This window comes from Semicossyphus pulcher, unplaced genomic scaffold, assembly GCF_022749685.1.
Source record: "Semicossyphus pulcher isolate SPU_LCO1_2020_fin unplaced genomic scaffold, fSemPul1.0.p SCAF_10, whole genome shotgun sequence".
Lineage (NCBI taxonomy): Eukaryota > Metazoa > Chordata > Actinopteri > Labriformes > Labridae > Semicossyphus > Semicossyphus pulcher.
Genome location: NW_027211604.1, coordinates 25,553,026 through 25,565,317, shown reverse-complemented (window position 1 = coordinate 25,565,317; position 12,292 = coordinate 25,553,026). Strand labels below are relative to the sequence as shown.

At 41.2% G+C, this 12,292-nt stretch overlaps 1 protein-coding gene across 1 annotated transcript; it reads left to right on the top strand.

The window, feature by feature from the left end:
* The first annotated feature begins 5,108 nt into the window (after positions 1-5,108).
* nherf4b (NHERF family PDZ scaffold protein 4b) lies at positions 5,109-11,455 on the top strand. The gene is made up of 11 exons (XM_069677113.1): positions 5,109-5,124; positions 6,987-7,014; positions 8,416-8,480; positions 8,569-8,780; positions 8,863-9,067; positions 9,183-9,319; positions 9,503-9,707; positions 9,822-10,018; positions 10,782-10,991; positions 11,108-11,323; positions 11,423-11,455. Exons 1-11 carry the CDS (start codon positions 5,109-5,111, stop codon positions 11,453-11,455), a joined length of 1,524 nt encoding a protein of 507 aa, XP_069533214.1.
* Positions 11,456-12,292: the final 837 nt, after the last annotated feature.

Genomic DNA, 12,292 nt, shown 5'->3' with positions numbered 1-12,292 from the left:
TTTTCACACGTAATACAAGTGGTTTATTCAAACAGACACACACATACACTCACTGTTCATGAGAGATACAATTTGATATAAAAAAAAAGTCAGGATGTGAATGTGGTGAAAATCACATTTAAAGATTTTGGGTGTACATATTAGGATGTACAATGACTAAAATCTGGAGCTCATGTTTAAGTTAACGGAAAAGGATATCATTACATGGATACCTATGGCTCCTGATATATAATCAAATATTACTGTGATTATCTGACTGATTGTTAAGGCTGGTCTTTGTGTTTGGACCACTGCAGCTGGAGACAAACACGGAAAGCAGTTTAAAGGTGTTTAATTAAGTAAGTGCAGACAAAATTATCCAACAAAAAGTAAAAAGTCCAAAAAGGGGCGAAACCAAAAAGAGCCTGGTGATGGAGGCTGGAGGCTGGAGGCTGGCTGACCACTGGAGGCGGTATGGCAAGAGGGCAGGTGAGTCTGAAGCCTGATGAGGCAGCAGGGCACACACACTGTGAAAAAAAACACAAAAGAAAAGCTGTAACTTGGACAGATGCTAACGCTACAGGTAGCAGAAAAAAAACAGACTGGCAAAAAAAACAGTAATGAACACTAGAGGCAAAAAATCCAAGCCTCAGCACTACCGAACGAGACGGCATTACCTGGCAGAGTGGTGCAGTCTTGACCAGTCCCGCTGGAAGATTGAGTACAGGTGTGCCTCTGCTGCAGCTCCAGAGGAGAGTGAGTCAGCAACGCCTCCTGCCACACACACTGTGGGAAAAGGTAACACAAAGAGGTGAGAAAAAACACAGCCATCGGAAAAAAACAGAAACACTAGAAGAAAACTCCCGACCATAACACAGATATTATGATTACCCGTGATGATGTGACATTTTTGGGGGTCTGTAAGTTAGCTCAAGACCCTTTACTAAAAGAGCAGGTCTAGACCGTACTCTTTTGTTATTTAGAGAGAGACCCAACATGAATCACCATGAGCAGCACTTCTTTCAACATTCAGAAACTTCGAGCAGAACCAGACTCATGTTGAACATCTGCCTCGACCGGATGGGCCGAACAGTGGGATAGAAGGAGATGCAGGATAGAGACAGGCAGACAGAGCAACAACAACAACAACAGATAATACAGGTTTATGGTTACAAAGCCAATAATAAAAAATATATAATATTAGCAAGAACAGCATAGTAATAATAAAAGACTGATAATAATAATTGTACCAGGTTGAAGACAGCAGGTCTATTATTAGCATTAGCAAATACAGTATGATAATGATAATATGGGGAAGACTGATAATATTAATTAAAGAAGTTGGAGTCGAGCAGCTTTAAGATTAACAATTTAAATAGTGACATAAAAAGTAATATTGATATTAATAGCAGTTGGAGTCGAGCAGGTCCACGGCGGCAGGAGGTCTGCAGCAACGAACCTACGAGACAAGGGAGCTGAAAAACTCCTGTTCTCGCACATCTGAAGATTTGTAGTTCACATCATCTCTGCAGCACAAGGACACTTCATTATTAAGCTGATTTATGGGGCGCTGGTTTAGCTCAGATGGTAGAGTAAGCGCCCCGTACACAGAGCCTACACAGTCCTCGACGCACTGATCACAGGCTCGACTCCCAGTCGGCAGATCACTTAGTGCATGACGTCCCCCGCTCTCTACTCCCCACATTTCCTGTCTTGCAAGTTGTACTTGACTTTATTACAACTTCAATAATGTTTCGACTACTTCTGCAGCCCTAACAATAATTTGACAGGAGTATTGATGTTTTTTAAGGAGAGGTTTTTCCAGCTTAACATAGATGGCTTCCTTGACACCTCTTTTGTACCAGCAGTCTTCTCTGGCCAGGCTGTGAACCTTGCTGTCTTCAAAGAAGCGTCCTTTGTCCTTCAAATGCAGGTGGACGGCTGAGTCCTGACCTGAGGAGCTGGCTCTCCTATGCTGGGGGCCATGCGTTTGTGGAGGGGTTATTTTGTTTCCCCGATGTACAGGTCCCTGCATTCCTCATTGCATTATACTGCATACACAACATAGCTCCGTTTATGTCCGGGTGTTTTGTCCTTTGGGTGGACAAGCTTCTGTCTGACTGTTTGATGGTTTGAAGTGTACCGGAGAGGTGTCAGTGAAGCCATCCCTTAACAGAGGTGGTGGCCTAAAGTTTGGCCCAAACTAAAAGTTTATTCAAATCTTAACAGATGTTGAAAATGTGAGAGACCCCACACATGACGATATATGATCATAGATGTAACAGTTTTGCTCGTATAGTGTGTGGAGAGCAACGATTACACCAAAACAGCACACTAGCAGATTTCAATCACAAACAACCAGAGTCTGACTCACAACTGGAAGTCTCACAAAATCCCTGGCGGTCAAAGGAGACTTTGGAGTAAACAAACATGGCGGACGACGGCAGGAAGAATTGGTGATAGTTTTGGGACTTTTTATTGAAAATTAATGAAGAAAAAAAATAACAAACTGTGGATGAAGTGGTGGAGACGGCGTGAACATGGGCTGTACATGTTTGCTTTAGTCACCATGGCCAAAAGAACCATTGCTTCCCTGTTGGCTATTGTTTCGTTTCACATGACAATCCACAGATTACGTGCTCGGCTGTCATCAGGGTTCCCCCCACACAACAGGATAACGTATCGTAAATATTGAACATGTTTAATATTTCCGATTTGAAATGGGTGTGGTCCCGACGACCTTCCGAGCAGATATGGGGAAGTAAAATCACTCTTAACAGACCTCACACCACAGGAACATCTAGCAAGATAATCTTTAGAACCATCAGAAAATCAGGACTATGCTTATGATTGTCAGAAAGGGTGTCACGGTTTCAGTTGAAAAAAGAAGGTTGAGGACCCAGATGCAGACTTTGATATGATTTAATAAACAAAAAGGCAAAAACAAAATCTAAAATCCAACAAAAGACAAAAAAGGAAAGTCAAAAGGCAGAGCAAAAAACTTCGGAGGCAGGACCTCCGACTGGAACACAGGGGCAGGAGTTACTAATGAGCTATAGGCAGTGGAGGCTCTGGGGCTCTGGGCTGGAGAGATGGATGAGGAAGACAAGAGCCACAAAGGCCACGTCTTTTCCTGGTGCCACTATGGCAGCCAGGGAAAATGGACAAGCGAGTCCCAGTCCAGGGGGACTTCTCGAAATCAAAATCTCCCCTGACCGCTCTGAAAATGTTCTGATAATGCTGGATTTTGAAAATAAATCAAAATGTTCAAAGTCTGCTGGGTCCATATTTGGCCAGTTCATTCTGTCACGGGTCCAGTAGAAACAAGAAGGTTGAGGACCCAGATGCAGACTTTGATATGATTGAATAAACAAAAGGCAAAAACAAAATCTAAAATCCAACAAAAGACAGAAAATGAAAATCAAAGGGCAGAGCAAAAAAAACTTACAACAAAACCAGGAACAGGTAATCCAAGGGACACGAGGGGTCAGGGGAAGCACGAGGAATATCCAGGGAAAAAACACAAGGAACCAAGTGAAGGTCAGGGACATAGGCTAAACTCCAGAGGAAGGACAACAATGAACTGGCACAGAAGGGTAGAACACAGAGACTAAATACACACAGGGTAATCAGGGACAGGTGAGACTAATTAACACAGGTGAACACAATGAGGGCAGGGCACACAATCTAAAAGACAGGAAACAGAACAAAGGAGGGAAGTAAAACAAGACATGACATACAAGGGGCAAGAACTACAAAATAAAACAGGAAACACTAGGAACCAAACTCAGGACTGACAGGACCACAAAGTAAAACAGAAAATTATCTAAATGAAATGCACAACTAAACCAGACTACTACTTAGACAGGAACACAATATACAAACTAAACAACAAGAACTCATGACAACAAGAGACAAAGTGACCAAAGAAAACCGGAAATAATATAAAAACACCAAAATACAAAACATCATAACTAAACTAGATTGACTCATGACAAGGGGGGAATCAGGCCCAAAATCAGCCTGATTATCTTGTAGTGTGTACCCCGCTAAAGACACCACCTATCACCCACTTACAATGCAGTGTTGAATTCTCTGCCCAAACAGCTGAGATCACACTCAGGATCAAGTGAGCCTAACGACCCATCAAAACCAGGGGGTACTGACCACTCTCAGTCATACTAGGTCAACAGCTCAGGCTCACGACTCACCCTGAATTACACATCACAGCATACTAATGACCCACAGAGGCTTATATTCTAGCTCTGCTCACCGGTCAGTTAGAAATGAAGAAGCCTTTCGGATGAGAGGTGAAACGTCTTCAAGAACTTCAGCCAAGTCCAGTTGCATTTTGGATCAAGCTTCGAATTACCATGACCTGGATGACTGAGAACCTTCACAGACATCTCCTATACCACTTTATCCAGAGAATAATGAGGCACTATAATAAATTAAGTCCTACAATACAATACAATGACACAAATGTGAGCCCAGTTAATAATAAACCTGTGTCTCCAGCTGTTGAAGATAATAACTTAATTGCTGTGTGGCTTCCTGGAAGCTTGCAAGAAACAGATAAAATGTTTTCCTTTTCAATCACCTCCCTCATCCTCCTGCTCTCTGTGTTTCCAGTCAATCAGTTCTAAGCCATGCTAAAAATGTGCATCGACACATTCTTGTTCCTTCTTCTGCAACACCAGCTGAACTGTCAACAACAACTTTTATTTTTATTGGAGTGTCGGTCTGTTTGTGCAACTTGTCACCGAGCTTTGGCCTTGGCTCTGACCGTCAGTCTCGGATGTGTTACTCATGGGAACAAGCTCAGACGTAACACACACACGCACACACACACAGTTTAACTTTTCCAGATGAAGATGAAAGTCAGCGAGAGATAAGAAGAGACTTTCTCGTTATGTGTTTCGTACTTTGAGTCCATGGTACAATGCCAAGCAGACAATGCGTAAGGGTGCATGTGTTGAAAATTTCACACACAGATTAAACATTAAGCCCGGGGTCCCTCAGAGGGAGGAGCCTGTCTGTGGTCACAATAAATGTTTGGACACACAGCGCTCCAGCTGTAATATTTGTCTGTGTTGTCGCCTGCTCACCTGATGGGAAAGAGACACAAGATGAGATCCAGCTCAGGTAAGTCTTATCTAGTCAATTTCATCCTTATATATCATCATACTTTCTAAAGCATTTTCAACCTCTCACGCCTGTGCCTCCTCTAGGTTATACTGTGTTGCATTAAGGGACAATTGGATAACACAAAATTGTCTTCATGGCAACAAATTAAATAATTTTTGGTAGTGCCTCATAGTCAACAGAAAACATTATTATATTTTGTAATCAAGAAAACCCGTTGTGACTCTTCTGCAGACCCTGTTGACCTCTGGTAGCTTGTCTCTGTGCGTATATAAACGACCACGATGGCGTAGAACATTAAAAAAGAAGGTTTTTATTGTGTGGAAAAGCAAACAGTGACCCATTAGCTGCACTAAAGTGTCTGTGCTACAAGTTATCCAGCAGAGGAGCTGCTTGGATGTGATGCGAGGGCTGGAGTTTATCTGGGAGCAGTAATAACAGTTTGTTTTATTTGTCACAGTGTCAGGAACAAGGACTCACTGTCACCGACTAATGAACCAAACAGATAAGAAGTGTCGAGGAAAGATTTAGGTTTTCATTCCTTCTAAAAGCCACAATGCAGAGATGAGTAACAATGAGGACATTATGCATTTATTTTACTTTTTTATACAGTGTATAAATAGAGTGTTCTAATAAGTCGTACTTATGAACAAGAATTAATTTCATAAATCACATTAAGTGTTAAATGGAGTCTCAGGGGGAGTCCAAATCTGAGAGGAAAAATGCTACAAACTTCCTCCTTGTGCAGCTTTATGGAAAGCCACTCTTAGTTCAGTACAAGCCAGCCAATAAGCTTCAGTTACAGTTATAAACAAGGTTTTCTTTATCATTCTTCAACATAAACTCTTGTTACCCTCATTATATTAGACAGTCAGAGTGGAAATGTGTCAACTGTAATCTAAATGTTTGCCGAATAGAGAATCGCAAAAAGTTTGTCTCATATTCATAATCAGAATCTTGCTATATGCATCTTCTAATGTATTAAAGAGAGTTACATGTCTCTAAAGCTAAATTGACTGAATCAGCAACACAGTATCAAACAGTATTGTCCATGTGATCATGAATTTTACACAACCTTAGAGGCAACATTGTTTATAAAGCTGAACTGGACTGGGCCCAACATGGATCCCTGTGGGACGCACCTTAGATAATGAGTAAGAAAAAAGGGATTAATGAATTATTCAGACATTTATACCTCTTTCTGTAAGGGAGATATATTTTAAACCCCCAAGGTGTAATGAAACAACTTGCTCAGACAAGGTTCACATGGCTATTGCCTCCCCTGAAGCTTGCTCCGTGCATGATGTCTGAGCTGTGCTACGTTGGAAAGTGCTACCAATATATTTTTCTCCAATAGCTAGAGAAGCAGTAATAAACATCTTTGTTAGCCCGCTGCAATAACTTGGCAGTGCAAGATTGATTTAGTCACACTGACATTAGACATGTGTAACTTTAAGGTTTTTAATGTCCTTTAATTCCCTCCCCTTTGAGAGAGGACAAAGACTAAAGATAATCACAGAAAGTCAAACCCTGTTTTATGGAGCCTCAGTCAGGAGTCAACCACTGCTCATATAGCAGGCTGTTCAGCTGATGCCTCACGGTTAAACAGACCGAACCTCGCAGATGTTCACAGAGCAGTAAGTTCAGTCGAGTACAAAATTATATGAATGATTGTGACTGATGTGTGTTGCGGTGCTGCAAAGTATGATCTTGGCTTGGTGGTATAAATGTAACCCAGTAACTTTATCGAGTATGTTGTTAAACTTGGTAAATATGTCTGGAAACATTTGAGTATTCGATGTGACTGCCTGAATGTTATGCTGCTAAAACCATTCAATTCATATAATCTCTGTTTCTTTAAGGTCTGGTGGAGATCATCGGTTTGACAGAGTGAGTCTGCTTTTTATCTGACTGTTGGAAATTATCTTGAATAACAGTTTTACAGCTTTCATGTCATCCTCAAAACACAAAATCGTTATGTTAGCGTAAACAGTATGACAGGATTTTATATAATGTTACTGTCTGCTCGGTGTGTTGACTTTTGGAACTTAGTAATCTTAAAGACTTTGTGCCCAAGATAAGGCCGGCAGAAAACAGATAAACAGGCTCTGAAGCTAATCTGCACTGAAATCTGTAATGTAATTGATGCAATTATCAATTACTTAATTATTGTTTAGTAAAACACTATCTTTCCTTAAGTAAAAGTGAAAGACAAATAAAAGCTGGTGTTGAATGTTAGCCAGTGCAGTTGCTAGTAACATATTGAGGACAGTTTGGATAAGGCCGGGGTAAAACCAGGGGTGGATAAGCTCTTGTGTGGTATCATATCGCAACCATGCAAAAATTATTTCCATTATCATTGCTTCAATGTAATTAATTTAACAGAATTATTATGTAATTTGACGCTTCAATGTTATGCGGGCAAACTGTATTTTGTAGTAACTTGCAAGGCCGGCAAGATGGCAGTAGCTACGTCTCAAATATACTGCTCACTGATTTTTCCAAAACATGTAACTGCAAATGTTTACTCAATAAAAGCCTAGTTAAGATAAGAAGGGATTATGTCCACTAAAATGCCAAGGGGCATTTAATGTGAAATAAATACAAGAAGTTTTGAGTGTGAATTACAAGCATATCTGTGAAGGTTCTCGGCCATCTACATCATGGTGAGTCAAAGTTTAATCCAAAAGCAACTGGACTCAAGATAAAGGTCTTGAAGACATTTCACCTCTCACCCGAAAGGCTTTTTCAGCTCTAAACTGACTGGTGGTAGCTAGAAATATAGGCCTCTGGGGATCATTGGTAGGCTAATGGGTGTTAGCACCACCTCTGTGAAGTTTAACATAGATGGCCTCCTTTACACCTGTAACAGAAGAACCCTTTCGGATGACAGGAGAAACGTCTTCACGCCTTCAGCTGCCTTTTGGATTAAACTTTGATTTACTAAAAGCATACTGCTTTAACTTTAGTAGGAGTAGCAGTAACAGGAGCAGATCAAAAGAGGCTTTGAACTAAAAGATGAACCACTGTTTTGATCAAACAGAGCAAAATACAGGCCTGTCTCTTTAACAAGCTTGATTCAACAAAAGGCCAGGTACCTTATGTTGTTGAGGAAAATTAAGGCCACAGTCACTAGTTGAGGAAATACTGTAATACTGATTTGTTTTGTATCTGCTTAAAATTTAAGTTTAAGAAAATGAGGAAAAAGCATACTATGAATTTATTACATTTAATAGTCAAAAGTTTGCAAATGAAATTGAAGTCACATTTATCTCATCTCTCCTTGTGCAGTACATTTATATTTAATCCTAAAGAGGGAATAGACAACCCAGTGATGGTCGACACAGAAGAAGCAGGTAACTTTCAAATTACTAATCATCTTCTGTCTGAGGAAACTCTTTTCTGAGACGGTCTGACAGCACTTCTCTGTCTCTTCCTGCTCAGACTCAGTGTGGACGCCCTGCCCACGTCTGTGTGTCCTTAGAAGAGAGGAGGGGGAGTCCTACAGCTTCCATCTGCGGGTGGAGAGCGGGCGTGAGGGTCACATCATCAGAAATGTTGTGTCAGGAGGAGTGGCAGAGCGCTGTGGGCTTAGAGACGGAGACAGACTTCTGGAAGTCAACAACTGCTATGTGGATGATGTCTCCCACCCTGAGGTAAGGTGAGATTCCCACAATATTAAACTGAAAGAAACTCCTTTAGAGGAGTCTAACCGGAACTACTTTTTTTATGAATCAGGTGGCTGCGAAGATAAAGATGAGTGGAAACCAGTTATGTTTATTAGTGTTGGATGGGGAGGAGTATGAGCAGGCTTTGTCAAAAGGTCAAGACCTCCGAGGTCTGACCACAGCGCACAAAGGCGAGAGCTTCAAACCCCCCAGACTCTGCCACATCAGGAGAGATCCTGCCTCAGGTCTGGGCATCAACTTCACACCTGTGGAAGGTAACACTTCTCTTGGTAATCACAAGTCCAAGGTTCATGGTTAGATGTCCAGCTGAGGGACGGTGAGATGAAGTGTGTGCAGGGTTATCAGATGCTCCTCATGTTTGTTCTGCAGGAGAGAAAGGTCGCTTCTCTGTGAGCCTGGTGGCAGGAGGTGCGGCTGCAAAGGCGGGGGTGTGTAAGGGGGATCGCCTGGTGTGGATGGACGGAGCAACAGTGTCCGATCTCACACACTCCGCACTCAGCAGGATGGTATGAACTCAGCCTGTTTTAATAATCAACATTTAAAAAAGTGCAAACTAAAGGTGTTCGAATTTTGAATGCATGAGACAAAACAATAAAACGATACCAAACAATCTTTAAAAGGTATTAACAATTACAAGAGTGACGATATAATGTCCCTTTCTAAGAGTAATAAATAATATCTTGCTTAAGATGAAGAAATGTGGCAACCACATCACCATCCTGGTGATTGACAGCGAGAGCGAGAAGAGCTACATGCGGCAGAGGATGCCCATCATGCCCTCCATGGCTGTTCCACACAACCTGCCTCACAGAGCCAGAAAACTGCACCTGGACTCTGGACCTCAGGGCTACGGCTTCCTCCTTCGGCTGGAGAAGACTCCCTCAGGACGCACATGTGAGAGGGCAGACAGAGTGCAAAACTCAGACGCAAGCATTTGATATAGTTTTTGTCATATTTTCTAGATGCTTTATTCTATTATACAATAAATATATATTTTTTTGTTATTAGCTCATGTTCTGCGTGACATGGACAGAGACAGTCCAGCGGAGAGGGCGGGTGTTAAGGACGGAGAGATTCTGCTGGAGGTGAACGGAGAGTCGGTGGAGTCATTGACTCATAATGAGATTGTGGACAGAGTGAGAGTGAGTGGACAGCAGGTCTCCCTCACCACCATCACTCCCCAGGGGTTCGACTTCTACAGCAAGGTGGGCATCAGTCATCAAACAGGTCTTTTCTAAAACACACATGGTTTTGATGACTTGTGACTTGTCTTGACAAAAAATAAATGACTTGAGACTCGATTTGGACTTGCAAGTTAATGACTTGAGACTTGACTTGAAGTATGATGACTTGGATGACTTGGTCACAACACTGTGTGCAGTAGATCTGGGTAAGTATCGGCATTGATGGGAACACAAAACACATGTCGACACGTTAATCTCCGCCCCCTTTCCAGCACAAAATTCTGCCTGTCTCCATCCGAGCAGCGCTCGAACATCTCTCCAAATTTGTCAGCGCCGAGTTTGAAGAATAGACTAATTAAGTAATAGATACAACAAAGACCTCACCAACTTATCATCTTCACTGTTTACTAACCCTGTTTCCGGCGCATTTGCAACCTCAGCATTGATGCAGAAGAAAAGAGACCAAAAGGAGTATACTCCACTGGCAATGGTTCTGAAAAACCCGGGAAAGAAAGCTAATTTTGGTAGGAAATGGGTATTAGACGTCATCTCTCAATTCCAACTCCATTTAGTTTCTCAAATTGCTAGTCAGACTGTAAATGATGCAGCGCATGGAAAAGGAAGTCTTGGCCTGAAGTCCTTAACTCCGCTAACTGCACTGGAAGCCCTGAAAAGTTGGCCGTCTCTCCCCAAGGCTATATGGTCGTCTGAGATTGGGATGTCTCCATCCACATAAGGGTCAGTGTTGATGGTTTCTCCTTCTTCTTTCTTCTTCTCTCTGCAGTTGGGTCTTTCACCTCTTCTCTTCTGTGAGGATGAAACTATCGATAGAGAAAAGGAGAACACAACACCAGTCTCTGCAGGAGATCAGTCACCCCAAATAGAAATGGATGCCTCGTGCATACCCAGACACTGCTCTGTCCAGAAAGGCCCTTTGGGGTTTGGCTTTAACCTGGGCTGTGTACCTCAGAGTCCTGGCACCTTCATCAGCCAGGTGAGGACGAAATACTCTTCTTTTCAACTTCTTACTGATTGTGACTTTTACTGACATGTAAGGTAATGTAACTGGCAAGTTTTCTCAAATGTGGTGGTACGTGTTGCTTTTTATAGGTGGCTTTTGGGGGCTCTGGACAAAATGCTGGATTATGTGTAGGTGATGTGGTGATGGAAGTCAACGGACAAAATGTGGAGGAGAAACATCTTGAAGATGTGATTATGCTTGTGAAGGAAGGAGGACATTTTCTTTCCCTGTTAGTCATGGATAAGACTGCCTACAGCAAGATGAAGCAGCCTGACACACCTACCACAGATATCTCTGACAGTGAGGTAAAAACAGATTACATCGAAAGCATAATCTGTTAGCACGTGTATCAGCTCATGAATGAGGATAATCTTGACCATAATGTCGTTTTTTTATCTTTGCAGGACGACGACAGTTTTGAGATATCGTGTTTGTGAGCGACAGATAGGTTTCCACCTGAGAGAAGCGACTTAAAACTGATCTGAACAAGAGAAACATGACTAAATAAAGTGATTATATTGCATTGATCTTATCACAGGGTTTAACAAAACAATCCAAAAGAAGTAACAGATGAAATAAGCTAAATTAAACTGTAAATATGTCACTAGTACCAACTACAAAGCTATATTGTCGTGTGTACTTGTATATGATGTTTTAGTTCAGTATTATGCCACAGAGGCTAAAATCACCACATACTGTAGATCTCAATATGAAAAAAAGACACATATAATGCTTATATAACTTTCCATAACTCACCTTTTTTTTGTATCAAGGTTAATGGAAACAGGGTGAGGGTAGTTTTTTAGATTTACAAATGATTAGCTGTTATGTAAAGTATTAGGTGCTGGTCAAAGGGAAACACTCTGGAAGAGTCCTTTTAAGTTATATAAAGAGTGTTAATTATATTATTATTAAGTGTGGAAGAGGAGGGTTATGTGTTTGTTTATACACATACAAAACATTACTTAGAAAAAGGTGTTCTTACAGAGAGAGTGCATGTTTAGTTATGAATAATGTATTGTACAGCAAGTATTGGAGTGATTGAAATAAGAGTATTTGTTCTATTATGTAACATTTTAAAGTGTAATCATTCAAAGGTTTCTGGGTGCTAACTAATGAATTGCCATGTGTAACTCTCCCAAAACATATGTAGCCTAATACATAATGAAAACACATAAATTGTTATTATTGAAAATAAAACGAAAGCATGACACAGTAAAATATTCTTAACAAATGTGAAATTAGGGATTTACACCACATGTTTTATAAGAATT

Coding starts and splice junctions, on each gene's coding strand:
- nherf4b (XM_069677113.1), top strand. Junction 9,320..9,502: donor ACTCCGCACTCAGCAGGATG/GTATGAACTCAG, acceptor ATCTTGCTTAAG/ATGAAGAAATGTGGCAACCA. Junction 10,992..11,107: donor CTGGCACCTTCATCAGCCAG/GTGAGGACGAAA, acceptor TGCTTTTTATAG/GTGGCTTTTGGGGGCTCTGG.